This window comes from Sinocyclocheilus rhinocerous, unplaced genomic scaffold, assembly GCF_001515625.1.
Source record: "Sinocyclocheilus rhinocerous isolate Xijiao unplaced genomic scaffold, SAMN03320098_v1.1 scaffold1283, whole genome shotgun sequence".
NCBI classification, from domain to species: domain Eukaryota; kingdom Metazoa; phylum Chordata; class Actinopteri; order Cypriniformes; family Cyprinidae; genus Sinocyclocheilus; species Sinocyclocheilus rhinocerous.
In genome coordinates, this window is record NW_015642522.1 from 295,811 (window position 1) to 321,323 (window position 25,513).

The 25,513-nt window shown below is 38.2% G+C and overlaps 3 protein-coding genes across 3 annotated transcripts in view; 1 reads left to right on the forward strand and 2 right to left on the reverse strand.

Annotated features, from left to right (window-relative positions):
• Window positions 1-1,908: 1,908 nt before the first annotated feature.
• Window positions 1,909-4,492, reverse strand: LOC107755991 (mitochondrial import inner membrane translocase subunit Tim13). Its single transcript, XM_016572955.1, has 3 exons — window positions 4,286-4,492; window positions 3,243-3,311; window positions 1,909-3,152 (listed from the first exon to the last, which is right to left on the reverse strand). The coding sequence occupies exons 1-3, from the start codon at window positions 4,355-4,357 to the stop codon at window positions 3,054-3,056; spliced, it is 240 nt and encodes a 79-aa protein (XP_016428441.1). The 5' UTR covers window positions 4,358-4,492; the 3' UTR covers window positions 1,909-3,053.
• Window positions 4,493-5,457: 965 nt separating this feature from the next.
• Window positions 5,458-13,712, forward strand: LOC107755983 (ectoderm-neural cortex protein 1-like). The gene is made up of 2 exons (XM_016572946.1): window positions 5,458-7,209; window positions 12,828-13,712. The coding sequence occupies exon 1, from the start codon at window positions 5,458-5,460 to the stop codon at window positions 7,186-7,188; it is 1,731 nt and encodes a 576-aa protein (XP_016428432.1). The 3' UTR covers window positions 7,189-7,209; window positions 12,828-13,712.
• The window catches only part of arhgef18b (rho/rac guanine nucleotide exchange factor (GEF) 18b), a 74,811-nt gene continuing 62,051 nt past the window's right edge, over window positions 12,754-25,513 (reverse strand). The window contains exons 31-33 of the mRNA XM_016572947.1: window positions 15,632-15,737; window positions 15,478-15,520; window positions 12,754-13,005 (exon numbers count right to left, since the gene is read on the reverse strand). Of these exons, the coding sequence (XP_016428433.1) occupies window positions 12,754-13,005; window positions 15,478-15,520; window positions 15,632-15,737 (401 nt within the window). The remainder of the gene's footprint in view (window positions 13,006-15,477; window positions 15,521-15,631; window positions 15,738-25,513) is intronic.

Below are 25,513 nucleotides of genomic sequence, written 5' to 3' on the forward strand. Positions count from 1 at the left end.
ATAGTTTGTAGAGTGTGCATCTCCTTGTTTTCGTCCATTTCCATAATTCCGATATCGACAGGAACAATATTTAAAAAAAAAAAAAGCCTCAGAAAAACTGCCAATGCCCACAACAGATGTCTGTACCTACAAACCTCTGAAAAATGAATTTGCCAAGTCTATGAAACCTCCTCCTATAAAACTATATAATATTTTAGAAAAAAAACTGCACAAATAAATTAATGTTCACCTTTTATTTGTATTTAGCCTTCATACAAACAAAAAATGTTACTAGCCATATTGCAACGAACGAGCTAGTCCAGACTATGCCTGACTGGAGCAGTGTGTTTTTCTTTGAGGGCTGTTACGTCGTTGAGCACAGTGGCACTGAGAACATTGTATTTCACACACTTTAAGCTCTTTTATTTTCCAAATGTAATAGGATTAGTACAACGAATCGTTCGGTTTGTAATGCGTACTGAACCGAAACCCTCGTACCGAACGGTTCAGTACAAATACGTGTATCTTTACACCCCTAGAAATGAATGCATGAAACTCTAATGGACAACTTTACCAACTGGTTCATACTGTACTGTCGAAATATTTATTTTTGGTATTTATTACCAACGCATTCTGGAGTACGAAGCAGTAGCCATTGAGGCTATTAAACCATGAGGCCCCCACTGAATCTGCAGACTTTTTTTATTGTAATGATTTTGAAGGAATAATCAGTGGAGATGCTCCTAATTAGTTAGGATGCAAATTCCATGTGGCCCTGAGTGTAACCAACATGACTTAAAAATAATGATAATTTTGAAGTGGTTTTCACTTTAGGTGTAAGATAATAAAAAATTGCAACATTCGCTTGCCAGAAGTTTGATAAATTCCGATTTCAAGAGACAAATATAACCAGCAGGATTTATATTCCTCTAACACAAAATGGACTTTACTACAAAATAGAGGTAATTTGTTTTTACTTGGATGATACGGAAAGAAGGATTAAGGAAGATTAATGGGTTACTCCACCCCAAAATGAAAATTGTCATTAATCACTTACCCCCATGTCGTTCCAAACCCCTAAAAGCTTCGTTCGTCTTCGGAACACAATTTAAGACATCAGTGGTTCAACCGTAACGTTATGAAGCGACGAGAACTCTGTTTGTACGTGAAGAAAACAAAAATAACGACTTTATTCAACAATTCGTCTCCTCTGTCTCTCTCAGCATCACCGTAGCGCCATTTTGGAGAATATCCACTGAACGCAAACTGCGTACGCTACTCTGTGTCAGCCGCGACACAAAGATAAGTTTTCTACGTGTATTTACACTTTGATTTGAACGAAAACAGCGCATCCGTGCAGCGTACAAAAAGTATTCTCATTGCTTCATAACGTTACGGTTGAACCACTGATGGCAGATGGACTATTTTGACGATGTCTTTCATACTTTTCTGGGCCTTGACAGTGTTATTTACTTGGCAGTCAATGGGACAGTCACAAGCCTCCCGGTTTTCATCCAAAATATCTTAAATTGTGTTCCGAAGACGAACTAAGCTTTTATGGGTTTGGAACGACATAAGGGTAAGTGATTAATGACAAAATGTTCATTTTGGGGTAAAGTAACCCTTTAAGGAAAGAAACATATTGTATATTACGATGGAAACCTCAATATAAATGTTTATGCCATTAAGGCCCTGTCACAGATGGAACACTTCATGTGCACTTGCGGTCTTACAGATTTACAATGGCCGCCGCGTGCGCGTGTCTTAAGTCCACAAGACTGTAGGGTGTCCGTCCCTACAGTCAGAACGGTTCCGAAGGGTGCTCGCGAGCTCCCCCTTTGCGTCCTCGATCCGCACTTCTGCCGAGCACGCACTGAGGCGAGCTCCACAGCAGACTTCTACCCGACAGTCAAAGTGGCATTACATCACGAAAGTGCGGACTCAGAGGAAGACCGCGAGGGTTTAGGGTGCAATTTGGGACAGGGCCTAAACAAGATTCTTTTCAAACCGTTGCTCCACCATGACAATACTTGACCAGGCTATACAAGAAGACAGTTCAGAAATGCATGCTATAGCGCCCCCTGTGGAAATGCTGGGAATGCAACACGTACGTTCATTTACTTTCTTAGTGAATTTCAGGCCTAATTTGTACAAATGGTGCTACATCTGTTAACCAATGAAAGAATAAACATCAATAAAAATGGACTAATTTGGTGTTATTTATTTGCATTTCATAAAAACAGCTTGGTGACAATTACACAACATCTGTCTGGACATACCTTGGTGGAGTTTGTGTCTCTGTCCAAATCTTTCCAAGACTCGGAAGCAATGGAAATGGGAAATATTGACTAGTGTACACAAATTGAACTACAAAGGCTTGCAGTTAAACAACCCTACTACTGTACTTATGAGACAATGAGACAAATGACACTCCAGGGTTGACAATTGCGGTTTGTTCTTCAGATGTAAGTAAGAAGGACTGTTTGGCTGCTCCTGGTGAAGAAGCGACAATTATTGCAACAAAGGCGCCCCTGAATTCTCCCCCTCTGGGAGAAGAACTAGGTTTGTGGAACAGAGTTGGTAAAGTGAGCCCTTCCCTCAGGGAATGGAGTAACATCCACCCAATGACAAAAGACAGACAGACGGTATGCTGAATTTTGATTGGCTGTTTGATAAATGGATAACGGCAAAAGGTGAAGAATCTGAATTTTAGCATTGTTTTTAAACATAGTGAAACCTCCGAACAGGAAAGTGGAGCTAAAATCCAGACCCATTCTTTTGTTATCCCAATTCCAGCCATCATTATAAGCACAAGAGTTGCTACTACAATTATCAATCCCTTAATCTGAATTTGTCAATTATTAAACAGCTATTTTATGTATTATATAATCATTTTAACACACAAAATGTAATGAAAAATGTCCATGTAGAGTCTAAATCCAACCACCTGGTTCCTTCTGTAGCCATCAGCTGTTGTTGTGTGGTAAGAGAGCCAAGTCTATACACCTGTCGTGTATTCAGAGACTAGACATCTCTACCTGAGGACTGAGGTAGTACCGACTGCCATCTGCACATCAAATACGTGCCCTTTCCCTCTGTAATCTGGAATTATATGCGCGGGAGACCGTGTTCCATGCGTCCATATATCGGTCCATACACATGGCAATGCATTTCTGGGAAAAAACAAATGGGGAACAGATGGGTTTAGATTTTTTTTTCCCTCAAATAAACATGGGTAATGGCATAGGAAGTATCGCTCCCACCTGTTCAGAGTTGTCCAATGTGCTTCCTGGCTTGCCAATGCACTTCTTGAAGCATTTATCAGTCATTCTCTGCAATGTGGGACAAATTCTATTAGGAAGGTATGGAATAATTCTAGTGTGGTAGTACCATGTTACCTTTTGGTTCTAGTGATACCTTGAAGAACCTTGCAAAAAGGTAATATGGCAATATCATAGTTATAATTTTTGGTGTAGGATTTACTTTGAAACAATTCAGTCATAAATTGCTAATACATTTCACAAAATAATTACAAAGAAATGTGAAAAATTTAAGCAGAAACACTGAAATTAGGTTTTCTAGAAAAATTTACTTCAAATTTGTTTTATTTACAACAAAATCATTATTTACAGTATAGTATAGTGATAGTATTACATAGTAATATGATGGTACTTTATAATATTTATATAAATATATGGTATTTGAAGGTTTTTGCAAGAACACCATACTATGGTACTACTATGGTATTTTTTGTACTGCTTTTCGGACATTTTGTTGGACATGTAACATGGTATTTTTGGACATACTTAGTAATACACCTAAATTATTGTATACAACCACTGTACCATGGTGCCACCACAGTACATTTTTAAAGCATATCACATTAATATACCATGGTATTTTTTAATACAACAGTATTTAAAATTTATCATGGTAGTAATATGGTACGTGTTCAAAAGCAGTTTTATCATATTTTAGAGACAAAATTAGAGCGAGAGAGAGAGAGAGAGAGAGAGAGAGAGAGAGAGAGAGCGATGTTCGATGATACAAGTTGAAAATACCAGGATAATACCATGTTATTTTTTGGTAAGTGTACACCGTGATGAACTTAGCTATACAACTGTTTTTAATGATAACCACCATGACATATGCATGGTACTCCAAATTATACCATGCTATTACCATGGTGCATTTCTATTAATTTATTTACCAATATACACAATAATAAAACTATTTAACACATGTTTCTCAAAAACAGACTTACAAAAAACACCATTTAGCATCTTAAGAGGTTAAAGTCATTTACCTGCAGCAGCTCTTGCGCATTTGCAACAGCAATCTGAACTTTGACCTGCTCCATTATAGTGCCAGTGTCCATTTTACCAGACGAGGAGCCCGAAGAGAAATCTGAACCGAAACTGTCTTTTTTACACACTTATAGACCTAATTACAGTGACACACTGGATTAAAGTCAGTGTCGCTTCGGTACATGTGATAACTGTGCCCTTGAGATGAACCGGAAGCGCTCTGGAAAACATCCTGACTGTTGACTTTTGGGATATGTAGTTTTTAATTACAGCACAATCAAAAAGCAATAATAAAACTAAAATAATAAATTACGTGATGAATTTTAAGCTAAAAAGTCCGATTTTAAGGGAAGGTGCTATTAGCATAAATTCTGATTTTAAAAAGACGAATAACTTTTGATTTAAAACAGTTTTGCAATTTGAAAGAACCAACAAAATTATATTAACAGCATATGCTAAAATGCATATATATATATATATATTTTTTTTTTTGTAAGACTGCAATATTTGCATTTGTTACAAATATCTGTTAATAATGCAATAATGCAATATGGATTCTGTCCAGTAGGTGCCGCTACATTCCAACAGGTATGTTATTGCGGTGGAGAAATTATTTTTCTCCACCGCAATTATTTTTTATTAGATATTGATAAAACAAGCAAAAAATAAAAAACATATATACATATAAATAAATAATACAGTAAAAGGATATCATAACAATAAAATGAATAATTTCTAAAAGTGCCTAAAGACAAAACAGGCAGTGGAAGTTAAAAGTATGATACCTGCTAGAAGGATTTCTTTAGGAAAGTCAGATATAATTGGTGTTAAAAACTGTGTAAACAGGGCGCTGAGACAGTAACGGCTGTGTTTAAGCTCTAATAACTCTATTAGACATGAACACTGAATGTTGGCAGGGGGTCTGACAGTAATTAACAGTCATACAGTACAGTGAGTGTTCATTCATTCACAGTACAGTACACTGGTGTTGTTTGTACAACAACCACTTTGAGGGAGAAAGAAAGATGCAAAGAATAACATCATGCTTCTCCTGTCTTCATAATTGTGTTGGAAAGCAAACATTGTGGACTGATACTAAATACCATAATGAAAGAGACTTAATATCAATGTATTGTGGTGGTATGATGGTTTAATGATATAAAATTGTAAAATGTCTGGGTCCATGAACATCCAGCTGTTCCACAAGACGTCACATGCAGACAGCTTGCTTACCCAACTCAACCTCCTCCGCAAGCGACGTGTCTTCACGGATGTAGTCCTGCACGCTGGACATCGAGCATTTCCATGCCACCGAGCCGTTCTGGCTTCATGTAGCCGCTATTTTGAGGCCATGTTCAGTGGTGGCCTAAAGGAGAGTCGAGACGCCGAGGTCAACTTCCACGACTCTTTGCACCCGGAGGTCCTGGAGCTCCTGCTAGACTACGCCTACTCGGCCCGGGTGATCATTAACGAGGAAAATGCTGAGTCTTTGCTGGAGGCTGGTGACATGCTCCAGTTCCACGACATCCGTGACGCCGCCGCAGAATTCCTGGAGAAGAATCTGCATCCGTCTAACTGCCTTGGAATGATGCTTCTGTCTGATGCTCATCAGTGCCAGAGGCTGTATGAACTTTCTTGGCGAATGTGTCTGGCGAATTTTGCTAATCTATACCACACTGAAGATTTCCTAAGCCTGCCCAAAGATAAAGTTCAGGAGCTTGTTTTTAGCGAGGAGCTGGAGGTTGAGGACGAAAGTATTGTGTACGAGGCTGTTATTGATTGGGTCAGAGCAGACATTGGAAGGAGGCATCTTGATCTTCCCGACCTTCTGCGCTGTGTTCGACTCGCCTTGCTCCCGGAAACCTACCTGCTAAAGAATGTCGCATCTGAGGAGCTCGTCATGGGACACAAGGTGGGCCGTGAGATTGTGGAAGACGCTGTCCGTTGCAAAATGAAGATCCTGCAGAATGATGGCGTTGTCACGGGCTTCTGCGCCCAACCCCGAAAGGTCAGCCAAGCTCTCCTGCTTCTAGGAGGCCAAACGTTCATGTGCGACAAAGTGTACATGATTGATCACAAGGCGAAGGAGATCACTCCCAAAACGGACCTTCCTAGCCCTCGCAAAGAGTGCAGCGCTTGTGCCATTGGCTGTAAAGTATATGTCACAGGTGGTCGCGGGTCTGAAAACGGGGCTTCGAAAGACGTTTGGGTCTACGACACCTTGCATGACGAATGGTCCAAAGCTGCACCGATGCTCGTCGCTAGATTCGGACATGGTTCAGCAGAACTTGACCACAGCCTATATGTAGTAGGTGGACACACATCCCTTGCGGGGTCGTTCCCTGCATCCCCGTCTGTGTCTCTTAAACAAGTGGAGCAGTACAACCCCCAATCCAACAAGTGGACACTAGTTGCCCCTCTTCGAGAGGGTGTGAGCAACGCTGCGGTCGTAGGGGCCAAAAACAAACTCTTTGCTTTTGGAGGGACTAGTGTCAACAGGGACAAGTATCCCAAGGTTCAGTGCTTCGACCCCTGTGAGAACAGGTGGACAGTCCCGGCCACTTGTCCTCAGCTCTGGCGTTACACGGCGGCAGCAGTTGTTGGGAACCATGTTGTGGTCATTGGCGGAGATACAGAGTTCTCTGCGAGCTCTGCGTACCGCTTCAACAGCGAGACGTTCCAGTGGACCAAGTTTGGTGACGTGACTTCCAAGAGAATCAGTTGTCATGCAGTGGCGTCGGGGAATCGCCTCTATGTGGTTGGGGGCTACTTTGGGGCGCAGAGGTGTAAAACCTTGGACTGCTATGACCCATCAACGGACTCATGGGATAGCATAACAAGCGTACCATATTCACTTATCCCAACAGCATTTGTCAGCACCTGGAAGTACCTCCCATCTTGAAGAAAATATATCTCTGATTTGGTGAGTATTTTCCGGTATTACTGTCCAATTGACAACATTTGCTTTGAGTGCAAGCCCTCATAAAGCAGTAATTTTGTTTGTTGATGAAAAATGTCTACACGTAATTAGTGCTGTTGGGTGTCAAATAAAGACTAAATGTTCCTTAATAGTTTGAAAAGGAATGTGGCAGTACAAATTACAGAGTAAAACGCGTCTCTTTGGGGCGTACAGGCTTTTCCAAATGCTTCCAGCATGAGCAGAATCAGGTTCATGCTTGCAGTTCTGCCTATGGCGAGGTCTGTGCCATTTTTTGCACATTGCTCCACTGAAACGGAGTATGGTTTTGCTTCCCTGGGTTGTTTACAAATCCTCCATCTTTTCTTTTAAGTAAATGTCAGGGCCTATTGTTCTCACTAGCGTACACAGTAGCCAGACAGATAACAATCTCAAATAATGGCTGATGATGTTTAGAGAAGGTGTGTTTATTTGAGACTGAGGCCTAATGTTTGGCAGGAAGATTCAAGAATGGAGACTGGAAACTTTCAACTCGTCAGGTCGCATCTTCACCTCTTTATTTGTTGTAAAACAGGCCTTTGCTTAAAGAAAAACTCGCGCTAGTTCATCTTCTAAAACATCTCTTCTTGTTTAGCACACTCGCAGCTTGTTACCGAAAGCTCAGCGCTCACTTAATGGACGGATGCCTAGGGCAACTGCTGTTTGCCCTTCCTCAATAATAAACAGATGGTTTGGGTGGAGACTGGCAGAAGAGAGCCTGCGAGGCCCCAGATCTGCACGGCTGCTGCTGACAAGTCTCTTTTATCCTTCTTTGAGAGTGCAATTCCAGCTCTTTTGAATGTCACAAATTCGCTGTTGATTTTTGCACAGAATAGCCTTGTCAGAAACAGCGGAGCGAGGCATGTGGAATAGGGTGCAGCTATATTTTGCAGCGTTTGGCAGCCAGCAGCTTAAAACTAAAAATACACACCAGAAGCCGTCATCTCGTAATGATGGAGAACAAATAGGAGAACAAATAGAGAAAATCTGCTTCTCTTTGATGTCCACTTTTGCTGACTTCCAGTATGCTTTACGAAAGGTGTACAGTCTCAAATAATTCCTCACCAGTCAGTCGCGCCCATTTAAACGCAGATATGTTTCTTTCCTATTATCACTGCATATCAGCGCAGTGAGTCACTGTTTGACTTTTGAGTTGGTGTAGTTAACCATTGAGACATTCGGTGGAACGCAATTCTATCGCTACCTGAGATAGAAAGACACGGGTTGTCTTTATTTACTCAAACAACCCAATGAAAGTACAGATTGGTTTCCTATATTGACGTATGTAGCCTCACAGCTAACATAGCATCAATACCTCAAGGCTAACAGGAATAGCAGCCACAAAACTCTGCTTAGACAACTTGGGTTATGTTTGAAACAGCATGCTAGCATACTTTTCTTGCAGTATATAGTATATGTACTAAAACACATGAATTATAAAACTGTGCTGAATACTGTATCCCACAATGCATTTTGCTTGATTTGTACATCCATGGTTACAGATGAATTATATTTCCTGTCTTCAGGCAACTTTAATGTTTTCTAGCTGGCAAGACTGGTAATCCAAACTGTAACATGAGCACTAGGGAGGAAGTTATCAAGATCTTCTCATTCTTTGGTCTTGCAGAGCAGGCTGTCGTAACTGGCACCCATCCAATATACACCATATGAGTCTCTGTTTGTTGTTTGACACACCTGATCTAGGTCAAGGGTCGGTTCCTGGCTTTCATGACGGCGTTATTATCCACGGAGGCGGACCAGATTGACCCTCACGGTCAATACTAATGTTTTATTAATGCGCACCTTTTAAAAAGCCATCGAAACGCTAACAGAAAGATCCTTTATTTTGGCATCTGCGTCCGGCCTTTCATGCCCGACATGCGCATAAAGTCACCGCGTCCTGCTGAGCCCTTGCGGCGTGCCAGGTTCTGCATAAAGTTAATGGATATTTTTTTTCACTCCTTTGTCCTGGAAGCGGGACCTTTGGAAAGAAATTGAATAATTAAAAGGCCTCAAATTGGTTACCAGCCATAAATAGATCAAACGGGTCGAACTCGCTTGGTGTAATTAATCAGAATTGCGTAATATTCATACATCAGAAGAGGTGAAAAGGTTGTGATCTGCATACAGACCATCTTTGTTTTTCAAGCCAGGGGCACACAGATTGAAAAGACCCGTGTTTTTGTTATTTAGGGATCAATTAGAGCTCACGTCTGCGAAAAAAATATGCAAAAGAAAATGCCAATGAGGTTTAGCCGGCCGTTCTGTCATGCTGTGATTTTACATGTTAACCCGCACACTCTTGCTCATTAGTAAACATTGCCTGAATATTGAGAGCTGGCACATAATGCAAAGAAAAGGGCGTTTCCTAATAAATAAGGTGCTGATTGGGATTGATCCGTAAGAGGACACAGTAGTTTACACAGCTGTCATTAATTCACCCCGTGACCCTCATTACAGCTGCTGAAACCATCAGGAAAGAGCTAGAGCCAAACCACTACTTCACAATTTAGCTGCGCTGAAGAAATATTTATTTATTAGTATTATTTAAGTTTTATCAATAAAATAAAATCACTAAATAAATAAAGTTTGTGATAAATATTTATTATTCACATTTTATTTACTGCACATTTTATTAACAAAAACAATTTGATACAAAACAATGGGGGGAAATCATTGATTTGGGCAATAAACAAATGTTTTTCTTCATTTAAAGTACTATTAATCATGAAAATAGTTTTCACCATTTTTAAAATAAATGAATTTGAATTGTAAATCATTTATTTATCACTCAAACAAATAAATAGCACTTTATTTATTTAGTAAAAATAAAGACAAGTAGATAAAACACTTTAACAATTTATTTTATACCAATTGTACTTATTTCTTGGCATTATTTAAGTTTTATTAAGGGGTTTTCCATTACTTACATTTATTTTCAAGTAGTAAAAAATAAAGACATTTATTTGTTTAATAAATATGACCCAAATTTGATAAAAAATAACGTCTAAATAGTCATTCCTGTTTTACCATTTGTAACAAACTGAATTGAAACGTTAAACGTTAAAAAGAAGATTATTTTTGTGAGTGCGGCTCATGGTCTCATGTGCTAAACCATTTAAAACAAAAAAAATATATGAGTGATTAATAATTTAGCACCCAAATAACATTACATTAAATTAAATAATATTTTATTATTATTTATTTTGTAAACACAACGCAACCAAATAGTAATAAAACAACTAAAAGATGAGATAAATGCAATAAATACATAAAACTTTGAATACTAAGACTTCAAGTTCTTAAAAGCCGGACAAGTTTTTTTTTTTTTTTTTTTTTTAAAGTACTTGGGTGACTGCCTAATAAAACATGGTAGTAAATTCCAGAGTTTGGAAGAATAAAGTAGATGTAATAAAGACAAAAAAGAAGGTTTTCCGGTTATGGCTGCGCTAGGTGATGAAAACAAGACCATCAAATCTATTAAACACAAGCTGATTGAATCCCAGGCATGCGTTCGGGTCTTTAGACTCGCTTTAATGGAATTTCCAAGGGCTGCAAACTGGGTCAAAGGTCACCTGTCCTGCTGCTGCTTTGGGACGGGTGAGACCACTGACACTGATGGACCAGCACTTACGCAACACTCAAAAGTTCACTTAACCACACTTTAAGCATTCGTGTGGTTAGCGTAGCATCGCTTCTCGCGTCTTAAATTAAAGTGTCTGCCACATCCCAGAAATAACACAAAGGCATGAAATACGGGACGCTTATGTTTAAATATAACCGCTCTGAAGCTGCTGTACTTGTGAAACCCTGATCTCTCTCAGGTAGTGTTTTTAATGCTGCTGGAGTGTTGATCGTCTCAACATCGGGAAAACAGACACCGTGTCCGGAAAGGATGCAGTATTGGGAGAAACAAATCGCATTTAAATTTAGTATCTTTTTCTGTCCAGATCTGAGCTTTGACCCTCATGCATCACATCCAGAACAGTATTGATTAGAGAAAGATCATTATGTCCGCCGGTAGAGGGGTTCAAACCTTTAATTACAGCAGCGGACGCATGGAAACACGTGTTGTGGTGTCAAGAGACACTGCTGGGTGCGAACCGATCAGCTGGCTGGCTTTAGCAGGTCACAGTATTATCTAGACTTTACAGCGTTGTTAACCCTGTTAAACTCTAAATCAGCTTCAATGGTGTCAAGCTCAGACTCAGCCTTATTCTTCAGTTGAGCTGTAACCGGCCTATAGCTGGAAAGCATACTAATACATTAACAACACTCATAGTGTTCTCTAAAATAATATATGAATAATATTTAATAATATATTTTTTATTTTAATTAAATTAATTCTAGACAATAGTATAATAAGCAGTATAATATTAATAATAATAGTGTTATTTATTTGATAAATTATTGTATTATGCCATGTTGCTACATTTAAATTTTTTATTTTAAAGTAAAAAACATACAATAATACAAAAATGTAATTTTAATTACATTAATAATAATAATAATAATAATAATATAATTTTTTTTTGACTAAAATAAAAATAATAATAATTGTATTTTATATATATATTGTGTAAACAATTGGTCATTCATTTTTAGCATTTTTCATTTACTAGCATTGACTTACTTGTATTAAAATATTTTTTGATCTTTTAAGTTTAAAAGATAAAATATAAAAATAATATATAATTAATAAATAATAATAATAGTATAATATTAAATAGTATATCAATTAAGAATAGTGTCATTAATTTTAATTAAATATTGTATTACTTATCTGCATTTTATGTGCCATGATGCGAAATTTAATTAATATAATGCAATAATTAAAAAATTAAAAATACCATAATAATAATAATAAAATGTTACATTTTAATTCATAAATAATAATACTCTTATAATTGTATAATATTAATTAATAATAATAGTGATTTCAATGTTATTTAATTAAACTATTGTATGATATATCTGCATTTTATGTCATGTTGCTAAATATTTGTAAAAGTGTAAAAAAATGAATATGATCAAATAAAATATTCAATGTTAATGTAATAATAATAATACATTGTATAATATTAATTATTAATAGTGTTGTTATTTTTATTAAGAGTTTATATGCCATGTTACTCTCTAGATATTGGGTAACCTTTAAGTCAAATGGTTTTCACCTTCCTAATGCAACCGAACAGATAAAATACACTCTTAATAGGTCAAATGTTCAAAAACGCATCTAAAGGAACAGCCTGTTTTACAGGTTGTGGAAAAACATGTTGTGAAAGTGGAAATTAGGCACAAGTGAACTTCATGAGCTCATTACCTACATGTTTCAGGGGATGAAACGCATTTAACAGGGCAAGAAGTTTTATAGTGCTTGTTTTAAAGCTCTTCTGAAATGAAAAGCAGCTTAACATACCAAATGTGATCTCATTAGTAAGTGTTTGTAGATTGCATGTAGTTACTATCGTATACATACCATTAGTTTTGTGATGCACCCGGTTTCTCAAACTAATGTGAAGGATTGTAGGTGAACCATGTGGAGTTCAACATGTGTAACTCGTTCCCTGTTTTTCCGTCCTCAGATCTTCCGGCGTTCTCTGGAATGCAGCCGATGTTTCCCCCCCACGAGGCCTGGGAATGCTGGGGGAGGGGAGACGCTTTTCCTCCTTCATTCACATGGACCTCGCGCTGGAAACCAAGCCTTAGGTCAGTCGGGTGGGTAACCATGGCAAACGGATCCCGTCCCAGCTCACCGCGGCCCTGAAGAGATGCAGAAAGCATTGTGAACGCATGTGTACATAAACGTACTAGACTCAACTCTTTAAAACAGGTTATTTTTAGCCTGAGGTTCCACACTTCAGCGTCTCACACACTCACACGGATCCTGCTCGGTCATAAATCAATAAATAACTCTTGCCTCTGGTTACTCACTTCAGCGCATGCAACTGGGCTCATTGTGTTCTTAGTAGACTTGGGTGACCTTTGAAAGAGGAAATGAACCCAAAATTGTAGAATGACTAGCTAGGCTGTGCTGCCTTTTTATATAGAATGTTTTTTTGTTTTTTTTATTGAATATATTATTACGCAAGAATATTCAAAACACTTCTCTGATTAGCACTGTATTCTCGTTATAAAAGTACTAGACAAATAGCCAGGCTGGGCTAATAAACAAGTTTGGATGGTATTTCACCTCCAAATGAAAAGAAATTAAGCCTGTTTGCATTGTGATATTACCGGTATTTTCAAAGCAATTAAAGCAGATTCTCATTACCGTAATGCAAAAATGTCAATACCATCGTGGAAAAGAACAAGAAAAGTATTAAGTATTTAAGCACATCCAGATTTTCATGAAAAAATACTTAAAAATCCTGGACAAACTACGGTAATGTGGAAAACGTCCTCAATTGCCATGAAAATAATGTCAAAAAAGAAGAAATGAATAAGAAATTAGATTTTGCATAAAGAAAATGAAGCCTGGTTTTAGATTTTTTGCATTGTGACATTATTTTCAGAGCAATTAAAGGGGTCATATGATGCAATTTCAAGTTTTCCTTTCTCCTTGGAGTGTTACAAGCTCTTGGTGCATAAAGAAGATCTGTAAAGTTGCAAAGACTAAAGTCTCAAATCCAAAGAGATATTCTTTATAAAAGTAAAGGAGAAACAATAATGTACAGTATGTGGAAAATAATGTGTTTTTTTAACCTTAAACCGCATTAAACACATTTCGTTACACCAAATACACAAAATAATGTTCTTTTTAGCAACATCATATGACCCCTTTAAAGCACATTTTCCCCCTAAATTCTCATTACCGTAATGCAAAAAACATCATTGCCATAATGGAAAAGAACAGGAATGTATTTCTTATGTAAAGTCGTACACATATGCAGATTTTATTTTAAAAAACCTAAAATAAATACTTAATGCTGGACAAATTATGGTAATGAGGAAAACACCCTTAATTATCATGAAAATAATGTCACAGTGTGAAAACAAAATAAGAAATTATATTTCGGATAAAGAAAATAAAGCCTGGTTTTAGATTGTTTGCATTTTGGAATTATTTTTTAGGGCCATTAAAGCACATTTATCCCCCAAATTCTAATTACTGTAATGCACAAAAAGTAATTACCATAATGAAATAAATAAAAGAATATATCATTTAAATTGTAATTATATTGTGGAAAGAAAAATATGGTAATAAAGAAAAATGTTCTTAGTTGTCATAAAAAAAATCACAATGCAAAAAAAGAAAACAAACAAATAAGAAATATTTCGCATGAAGACAACAAATGTTTTTAGATTGTTTGCATTTTTTCAAGGAAATTAAAGCAGATTTTCCTCACAAATTCGCATTACTGTAGTACAAAAAAGTGGTTACCACAATAGGAAAAAACAAGAATATATTATTCAAACTGTATTTATGTGTACGCAGATTTAAAGCCTGGACAAATTACAGTAATGATGAAAAATATTCTTAATTGTCATGAAAATGTCACAATGCAAAATAGGCTTCATTTTATTTCTAAAAAATTTGTCACACAACTGTAGGATAACGTGTAGTTTACAATGTGAATGACATTCGCTTAGTTATTAAGGTGGCTAAACTACTAAAGCCGTAGATTCCTTCTTAATGGTTTTGTGCCAAACCTTCAATAAACCGTTTTCAAAGTGTACAAAAACCTGACAAACTTCTTAAATGTTGTTGCCGTACTTGTAGCCTTGATTATGTTCTATTGTTGTATGTACATTTGTGAAGTATATTGTATTTTTAAGTAGATTTTGCACATTGTGTCCTTCTCACTGTTGAACGGTCAAATACACTCATAAGGGTGTTTTCTTAAACGTCATTAGAATGTGTTGCCTAAAGCCAAAGAAAGCAGCACATGTTACCAGCTAAACGCTGCGTTATTGTGAAATGTTTGTTTCTTTGTCGTGAAATGTCTTCATTTGTGTAAAATGTTTTGATATCACTGATTCTTGTTCTGTTTTTTGGACATTTAATGCCAAATTATTATTGTTTCTAACTTCTGTCAGTCATACAGTAGGGTGTATTAAAGACTTTTTTAAAATAAAATCTCGGTGAAAATGCTAAGCACGTGTTCTTTTATTTTGTAGAGCGAGGATTGGATTAGTGGATTAGCATGACTAGGATCCGCTGAGTGACAAGGAATGTCTCGCACCTTTCACAACTTGCTAGATACGCTGGAATTTTGAAATTGTCGGTCACACCCAGTCGATTTTAACCACAGCGATTTCCAGCCGCTTCAGAAACCTGGAGTATAAAGTTCAATTTCTCAGCACAAACTTTACAAATTCATGTGGCTATTTTAGCTCAGAGATGGTCTTGAGAATCAAGGGTGTGTGTACATGTCACAGCACCAGCCTCATTCCTTTCATTCCCGGGCAGGTGTTTTTAGTGGAAATGCCAACGAATGGCACTGAGACTCCAGACTGCATTCCTTTGCCCAGATTGTAGGGAAGAGATCTGTCTGTTGAAAACAAAGAGACATAAATTAAGCCAAACTACTGTTTATCGCAGTAGTAACCATTTATTTCAAAATGTAAAATTTCTTTCAAATGAACTTTGGAGAAACTGACCAGATGTTGGTAAGATTCATCCAAAGGCAAAACCCACTTCTGATGGTTGTAGGACCACTAATTAAATGACAGCGCCTGTTCTCTCACCCTCAGGCCATCCAAGATTGTTTCTTGATCTAAACAGATTTGGAGACATTACATCACTTGCTCACCAATGGATCCTCTGGAGTGAATGGGTGCCGTCAGAATGAGAGTCCAAACAGCTGATAAAAACATCACAATAATCCATATGCCATATTTGTTTTGTACTGTTTTTACTTGTAAACAGTGCTTGATCTATGCAGATTTCTCTCCTGATTCAGACAAGACAACTTTTCCACTGGATAAAGTAATATTATGGATAAAGGACTCGTATTTTGTCCAAAAGTAACATTTGAAGTTTAAAATGTTTTAATGATGGATTTGTTTTATTACAAACATGCAGCTTTTCGCTTCACAAGACATTAATTGATGGACTGGAGTGGTGTGGAATATTTGTGGATTATTAAGGTGTTTTTATCAGGTCTTTGAACTCTCATTCTGACGGCACCCATTCACTGCAGAGGATCCATTGGTGAGCAAGTGATCCAATGCTAAATTTCTCCAAATCCATTTTGCTTAAGAAACAAACTAATCTACATCTTGGATGGCCTGAGGGTGAGTATATTTTCAGCAAATGTTTATTTTTGGTTCAACTATTCCTTTAAGATATCAACGTTGAGTGATACAATCAAACATTCCTATTACATCTCAAGCAATTCAGTTATTTCCAGCTCCAGGAGACTGGTTGAAAAAGACATTGATAATGAAAGTAAAAGCTGGCCTGATGCCCGCCAGACACATAAGTTATGCATGTGGAGGTCAAAAGCCAGGGGTCCATGCACTAATAGAGATGCCAGATGGGAGAAATCCCTAAAAGCAGCTGGGCACGATCCCATGGGGAAGAAAATTGGGATTTCCAGACAGATGTCTTTGTAAAAACGATTTTGCAACTACTGAAGCCTTTGCGATAAATAGCATGACTGTTTCAACTAGAACAGGAAAGTTAACTAATTTTGCAGTTGGCTTTCGATTCCTTTTTGAAGTTTGAAGGTTATTGAGATAATTTTAATACTTTTAGATCTACTAAATATGAGCAAAACAGACTGAAAAAATGTCTTTGCTGTTTATCCTCAAAATTGGTTGTACAATATCATATATTGCATTGCTGGCTTTGGTGTACTGGAACAATGGAAAAAGGCGGCAAAATATAAACTTCATTCATCACAAGCACCGTATTCCAGCTGAGCATGTCGACCCGCTAAGTGCTTTAGGTGTGAGCGCAGATGGGAAGCAGCATCTGAATGAATGCAGCCAAACACAAAAAAGGCACGGGGATCGAGACATCTTCCTTTCAAAGGGATCCTGGCAGGATGTGTGCGGGCGCTAGCGTGGTTTTGTGAGACTCCTCAAAAGCTCCATTGTCATGCAAAATGAAAAACCACCGAATTCAAAAAGATTTCACCGGCGACGCAATTAATGCGCCGCGCATAAATAGACGTTTGAAACTTGGCAGAAGACAAGAGGACTAGCCAACGCGGTCTGGAAAGGAAGGACTGCCACAGTGTGGACAGGAAGAGGGGGCGGTTGGCGTAGTCGGCTTCAGTGAGTGTAGTAGGTTAACGCTTGTCGTTACCCTGAGAAGAAAGGGCGCATTTGGGTGGAACGGACACTAAGTGGGGAACAGGGGTCGAAACCCCCCTTCACCTAAATACTGGCGTGTGTCTGCCAGGCGGATGCGTGCAGCTGGGTGGCCTCCAGGAACACAAAGATCCTGCATTAGTGGACAATCAGCTTCCAATGGTTGCCTCCCATAGGGATCTTACCTCGAGGGTTTGGGCCAGAAGTGTCCTTTCCAACCGCCCACCTCCTCAGAATCTGTAAATCAATGCACCAACACAAATGTTATTTCGCACCCATCAGGAACCTCCGGCAAAGCACATCTTGTTTCTTATCCTCAGAAAAAATTAGACCCCTTAGGCTCTGTTCAAGCTGAGGTTTATTGCCCAACCAACACAGCAACTCCCATTCCTTAAGAAATGCAAGAAATTTGTTGTTGTCGACATCGGCAGACAAGTCAAAGCAATACGTTGGTAAAATGTGGCCACAAACAGATGCAATTCAGGCTGTCTTTGACCACAGGCAGCCCAAAGTGCTGATGTCTAGGTGCGTCTGTGGTGTCTTGGCACAGGTACTTTCCTTCAGTCAAGTCGTGATGTGATCTGTCTGGAACGTTATTGGTTTTAGTGGTTCCTCAAAGTCCTGTGGTGTAACTGGAGGGAGCCACTACATTATGGCATAAACAGCATTTAGACAGACCTCAAGGTGTGTTAAGCAAGACTGTGATAATATATGAAATGATCACCTTGATTAAAATGTGTTGCTAAATAACTAGTCTCTAACTCTTAATTAAATAACTTTAAACACACACCCGGAGCAGTGGGCAGCCATTTCTTGCTACGGTGTCCAGGGAGCAATTGGGGGTTTGGTGCCTTGCTCAAGGGCACCTCAGTGGGTGTTGAAGGTGGAAGAGAGCACTGGTCATTCACTCCCCCCACCAACAATTCCTGCCGGTACTGAGACTCGAACCCCCGGCCTTCGGGTTACAAGTCCAACTCTAACCATTAGGCCATAACTACCCCTAGTTGTATTGTACGTCAATACAAACCATGATGTTGGCTTGACAAAGCCTTGCCTGAAAGGCAAAAGGCCTTTAAGATAGATAGATAGATAGATAGATTGTCAGTTTTAAATGCATCAGTACTCATGCAGTCTTCATTGCAATGGATAAGTATATCTACAGTTTGTTGTATAACAGTAAAAGAGAACTGACCCAAGTAACCTATAATGTTTAAAAATGCTTTGAAAAATGTTAATTGATGACGAGAACTCAGGGCAGGAAGCACAACTGACACTCTTTAACACGCATCGCAGGTTCTCCTGTAGCGCATACATAAATCTTCCCTCAGTAAAATGCACATCACTCTGCATTAAACACAAAGAGGTGGGCGCCACCATCCGCCTTGCCAAAACATCTCTTTGTCTAGATGTCATAAAAGAAGCCGGTTATTTGTGAAAACAATTATGCACAGAAATTTGAGTCTCTAAAATTGAGGCAAGAGACTTCTGAGAGCGTTCCGACAGAAACTGCCAGCAGAGAGGAACAGTGTTTTGGGGAAGGGGGGAACGGTAATCACTGTTTACACAAATGGAGTAATTACGCCGAACAGCAGGGGGGTGGTTGGGAGGGGCGGCGTGGACAGAAGCTTCGCTGACAGATCTAGCGGCGGTCTGATTAACAGTGAATGTTATTATGTGATGCCGAGCTTTGATGCTCAGCCTTGTGTGGTTGATGGCCTCAGGTTGAGGCGTAGCATCGAATATAAAACATTTCTCGACTCGCAGTAGTCGACAGACAGACAGAAAGGTTCTGAAAGGTTGCTAAATTCAAAATTGAAGACGTTTCTTGCCTTGCAGAAGGTGAAAAAAAATGTGATGATAATTGTATAGCAGAAGAATGTTGATATTTGTAATAGTTTGCCAAGATTTCCCAATGTGGGAAGTGAAATCTTCACCCCTTAGCTCAAATGGTGACAAAGATAGCGGCTTAACGTGCCACAGATCTTATTCACAAGCATTCCATGGACGCTTCACATGTTTGGATGCTTGAAATATTTCCTCATCACCATAATGCCTCTTGTTTGTTTGGGATGAGTGGGATTCGATGCTATTTCCTGGAGGACAGAAAAAACAAGATGGAATGAGAGTGAATAGTCTCTCTAGGATGGTCCAATTATGGCTCTGTTGTCCCATCCTAGAGTGAATAGTCTCCCTAGGATGGGACAACAGAGCCGTAATTGGACCATTGTGAGATTCAGACAGGGTGGGGCAGATGGTCTCTTCTTGGGTTTGCCCATCCCGATATGGGCCCGGTTGATAATTACGGGCCACTCAACTAAAAAGGCACTTGAAAAGTGACATCGGGATGAATAATACAACAAAAGGAAGTGAAGTGTCTGTCTGCGCCTGTCTCTAGGGTGTTGGGGTGTCAGCCTCTCTAACTCGCAAGGTTAATGAAGCAGCTGCGGGCAAGGACGTTCCTTGGCTTTTTGTGTGTAGCACCATATGATGCACATCTAACGTCATGTGGTTTCTTTCTGTTAGAAGCTCAATCATTTCCTGTAGCATATCAATTTTTTGGAAATTTTTGATGAGCCCAATTTTTTAAAATAATAAACTCAAACCCAATTTTTGAAATAGAAGTCACTTTTTGAGAGAAAAATAATATATTGACAGAATTAAATATTTTTACAGAAAAAATTTCAATATAAGGTTAGAGCCGTGGCCTAGTGGTTTGCGCACATGCTGCAGAAACATGCAGCTGTTGAGCTCATACGGGACGCACAGGTTTGATCAATCCGGCATTATGTCCCAATACAGATACCCATCTCTTCCCAATATTTTTTTAGTTTACTCTCCCCTCTATCAATAAAATTCACAATTCACAAAAGAGGAAATGTACAGAAAAAAAGATAGGAGGGAAAATTATATTTAAATGCTTTTGCATTTTCTCGCAAACGTTGTGTTTCCCAGAAAAACATTGTGTACACTTGAGTATAAGTGGGAGGAAAACTATACCTCATTGATTTTGCAAACAACCGCAAAGTTTCTCAGGGCAACGCAATAGTTTTGCGAAAGAATGCAAATGTTTTGCGAAAGAACGCAAAGTTTCTCAGGGCAACGCAATAGTTTTGCGAAAGAATGCAAATGTTTTGCGAAAGAACGCAAAGTTTCTCAGGGCAACGCAATAGTTTTGCGAAAGAATGCAAATGTTTTGCGAAAGAACGCCAAGTTTCTCAGGGCAACGTAATAGTTTTGCGAAAGAATGCAAATGTTTTGCGAAAGAACACAAAGTTTCTCAGGGCAACGCAATAGTTTTGCGAAAGAACGCAAAGTTTCTCAGGGCAACGCAATAGTTTTGCGAAAGAACGCAAAGTTTCTCAGGGGAATGCAATTGTTTTACGAAAGAATGGCAATGTTTTGTGAATGAATGCAAAGTTTCTCAGGGGAATGCAACAGTTTTGTCAAAGAATGCAAATGTTTTGTGAAAGAACGCAAAGTTTCTCAGGGCAACGCAATAGTTTTGGGAAAGAATGCAAATGTTTTGCGAAAGAACGCAAAGTTTCTCAGAGGAATGCAATTGTTTTGCGAAAGAATGCCAATGTTTTGTGAATGAATGCAAAGTTTCTCAGGGGAATGCAACAGTTTTGTCAAAGAATGCAAATGTTTTGCGAAAGAACGCAAAGTTTCTCAGGGCAACGCAATAGTTTTGCGAAAGAATGCAAATGTTTTGCCAAAGAATGCCAATGTTTTGTGAATGAATGCAAAGTTTCTCAGGGGAATGCAACAGTTTTGTCAAAGAATGCAAATGTTTTGTGAAAGAACGCAAAGTTTCTCAGGGCAACGCAATAGTTTTGGGAAAGAATGCAAATGTTTTGCGAAAGAACGCAAAGTTTCTCAGGGCAACGCAATAGTTTTGCGAGAAAACGCAAATGTTTTGTGAATGAGAGCAAAATTTCTCAGGGGAATGCACTACTTTTGCAAGAAAAAGCTATTTTTTTCAGAGGAACGCAATACATTTACAAGAGAATGCAAAAGCATTGAAATATAATGTTTCCTCCCATCTCATCACCATATATATATATATAAATATAATATCACACCATACTCAAACACCATGATATTCCATCCTGGCAATGTCAAAAAATTTGTCGCAATGTCGCAAATTACCTAAATTAGCTAAATATAGTACAAATAATTCCAGGGTATTATCATGGTACTTTCTGGTACTGTTTTTGTAAGCGTTACAAAAAGGAGTGGGGAAAAACATTTCATCCTTTGACATTCTTTCTCTTTTGGACTCTCTCCAAAAAGAGTGATCCTGAGAAATGTGAGGGAGAGAGGGGGAGGGCGATCACCCTTCAGCGGAATGAAAGAAGCGGCAACTTGCGCGCACATACACGCTCACGCACATTTAAGACTCGTTTAATCTATCGTTTCTCTCATATGATAAAAAACAAAAACATCTCAGTCCAATGAACAAAATGACAAGAAAAACAGTCCCAAAATGAAACCTAAAAACAATTCAGTCTCAGTGAGAAGAGAGTCATTTGGATGCAAGGTTAAAATGGATGGTATGAGAACAGAGGAGGTTCTCCAGTCCAACAGAGGAAACTGAGGGAGATGTGAGGGTCGTACGGCATCTTTAGACAGGCGGGTTTTTATAAAATAGCTCGGCTATCGCCATGCAGACCCCATTTTGAGGCAGGTCAGGCTTGTGTGTGTGTGTGTGTTACTTGTGTTCGTGCTGAATGAAGTGCTCTGCTGTTTATGGCTATTCTTCTGTAAAGCGGCGATAATTCTGCCAAGTTGAAATTCAAGGTATCAGTGACCATGGCGACCGGCAGAAGCAGCTTGAATTGTTGAGGTCCTTGAGTTCGACCAATGAGCCAGGGGCACCTGCCTGGCGTCACCAGATATATATGTCCTGCAGTTTTTGGCTCAGGGACAGATGCTATGCAAGCATGCAAATCAGCTTTACATGCAGCCCTCCACCAATGTTCACAGAGAGCAAGAGGTTTACTCATTTAAAGGGATAGTTTACCCAAAAAATTAACATCATTTACTCAACTTCATGTTGTTCCAAACCTATATGACTTGCCTTTTGCACAACAAATGAAAAGATATTTTGAAGAATGAAAGTCAAAGTGGTCCAATGTTGATACGGACAAAAACAGTCAAAAGATCCTCGAGTTTCTCAGGGCAACGCAATAGTTTTGCGAAAGAATGCAAATGTTTTGCCAAAGAATGCCAATGTTTTGTGAATGAATGCAAAGTTTCTCAGGGGAATGCAACAGTTTTGTCAAAGAATGCAAATGTTTTGCGAATGAACGCAAAGTTTTTAAGGGGAACAAAATTTTTCAGGGAGAACACAAGAGTTTTGCAAAAGAATGTGAATGTTTTGCAAGAAAATGCAAAGTTACTTAGGGCAATGCAATAGTTAGAAAACTCAAAGGTTTTGTGAGCAAACACTAAGTTTCTCAGGGGAACGCAATACTTTTGTGAGAGAATGCAAAAGTTTTGCAAATGAATGCAAAAGCATTGAAATATTTTTTCCCCTCCCATCTCATGTTGATGCATAGATTTTTTTTTTGGTAAGCATAAGGTGCTTTCAGTTTTGGTTTGAAAATAGTTGTTGCAGCAACCATTTTAAAACCGCTAATGAAAATAAATAAATATTGTTAGCATTTATTCAGGTCTGTGCCCATATATCATAATATTTATATTTTAAGTATTTTATGCACATATTAGGCCTCATTCATGAAAAACAAAAAATTTCTGTGTAAATCAATTGTGAAAGCATTTTTACATAATTGTTGGTAATGGCAAAAATTTACTTATTAACGGTTTTACAAACAATTTACAAAGAAATTCATTGCTCATCTATGTCATTTCCGGGTTCCCCAAATGCTCAAAAATGCTTTTTTCCTAATGCCAACAATTTATGTAAAAATGTTTTTACACAAGGTACAAATTATGCACAATAAAGTAAATTTACGTAACAACTGTTTCAAAAATTTAAATGCACAAATGTTGCACTTCATGAACAACTTCATGTTAAACTTTTATTAGCCTTTCATTTGCAAATGAGAATAGTAGACAAACTGTGGAATACCATACTTTTCAATAGGATGCTAAAAATAACAATGTGCACCTATACCCAATTAATCAAAACAAATAACTGACAGATTTACCAGCTATCAAACTAAACAACAGTTTTACAACACTTTTAACAATCACTTTTACAACAATAAAAATCCCCATGCAACCAAATAGGTCGGACGACAAATAAATGGCCAACAGCATTCAGTCACACAGGCCATTGACATTTATAGATCATTCGGCTTGGCAAGAATCTTAAGACTCTTTTTTCAACAGCTATTTGGCACAAGAACTACAGCATACAAGCGTTTTTATCACAGATCACCATCCACACACACAATCCCAAATAAAGACTTTCTGACCTGTAACTAAATACACAAAGATTTTACTATGACAGCAGATTCTTCGCAGGCCACTTTATTGGATTACACCTCTACAAACTTATGAATAAACTCAGTGTGTGTTGTGGTGTACTATCAGTCAGCAGTAACCTTATCTTCCTGGCCATATTTAGTTTTTTCATGATGATAAACAAAGAACAATAACTTCATTCATCACCATTGCAACTGCACTGCTAGCTGGTTGTCCTGCATCTTCAATAAACAAGCTACAGGTGGTTCAAAATGCAGCGGCTAGAGTCCTTACCAGGTTAAGAAAATATGATCATATTACCCCAATTTTACAGTCTCTGCACTGGCTACCTATTAACTTCCGTATCAGTTACAAAATATTATTACTTGCCTATAAGGCAATTAGTGCGTACCTAACTAGTCTTCTACCACGCTACAACCCATCACGCTCCCTAAGGTCGCAAAACTCTGGACTTTTGGTAGTACCTAGGATAGCAAAGTCCATTAAAGGAGGTAGAGCTTTTTCGCATTTGGCTCCCAAACTCTGGAATAGCCTTCCTGATAACGTTCGGGGTTCAGACACACTCTCTCTGTTTAAATCTAGATTAAAGACACATCTCTTTGGCCAAGCATTCAAATAATGCATCTCATAATCTTGTACTGCAGTTATATTTGATCAAATGCGCATTATTAATCTTTAGCTTGGGTTAAACAAATCAATTTGACTTGGTTGGAACAGCAGCTACGCTAATTATGTCTCTATTTGTTTCTCTGTTTCTGCTGGGACTGACATCCCGTGGTAACTAAGATTTACACAAGCTTCAGTCTGGATCCAGAACACCTGAGAAGAGATGATGCCAACATCTCAGAGGACCTCAGATGATGCCAACCCTGAAACAACATACAGAACTACCACATTTTGCTATAAGTTTGATTGCATCATATAATAATTGCTGTTAATAGTGTTCATCGTCTGTTTGATTACGTCTTTAATTGATTTTTCCGTACATTTCTGCCATATGTACATTAACTGACAGTCACCACTGATAAGCTACTACTAAATATTGTAGAAACGTAATTTGCTGTAAAGTTGCTTTGCAACGATTTGTATCGTGAAAAGCGCTATAAAAATAAACTTGAATTGAATTGTACAATTATATTGGTCATTTTACAACTGGTGTTCTTTAAACACTACAAAGTATTACCCGAAAAGCAATAAAGACAAAGTCATTAAAGTTGTTTCCATGGACACAGAAAAAAACAATATGCATTTATTTTTATGGGTCAGGACAGGAAGTTATATGGCCTGCATGGGACATGATCGCTGGTGCAGACTTTACAGAGCTGTTATGTAACTGAGAGAGAGGACTATTTTAGACACTATCATGCTTGTAAAAGTGTTAGCCTAGCAGCTTGTCTACCAAATTAGCACATCAACACTGAGAATAATACAGGCAGATTGCAGGAAGTTCTTACATTATTAAGGGAAAATAAACGCTGCTAGAATTCTAGTCAAAAGCAGGGCTCCGCATTAGCTGTGACTAAACTGCTTGCAATTTATTCAAATTAATTATTCA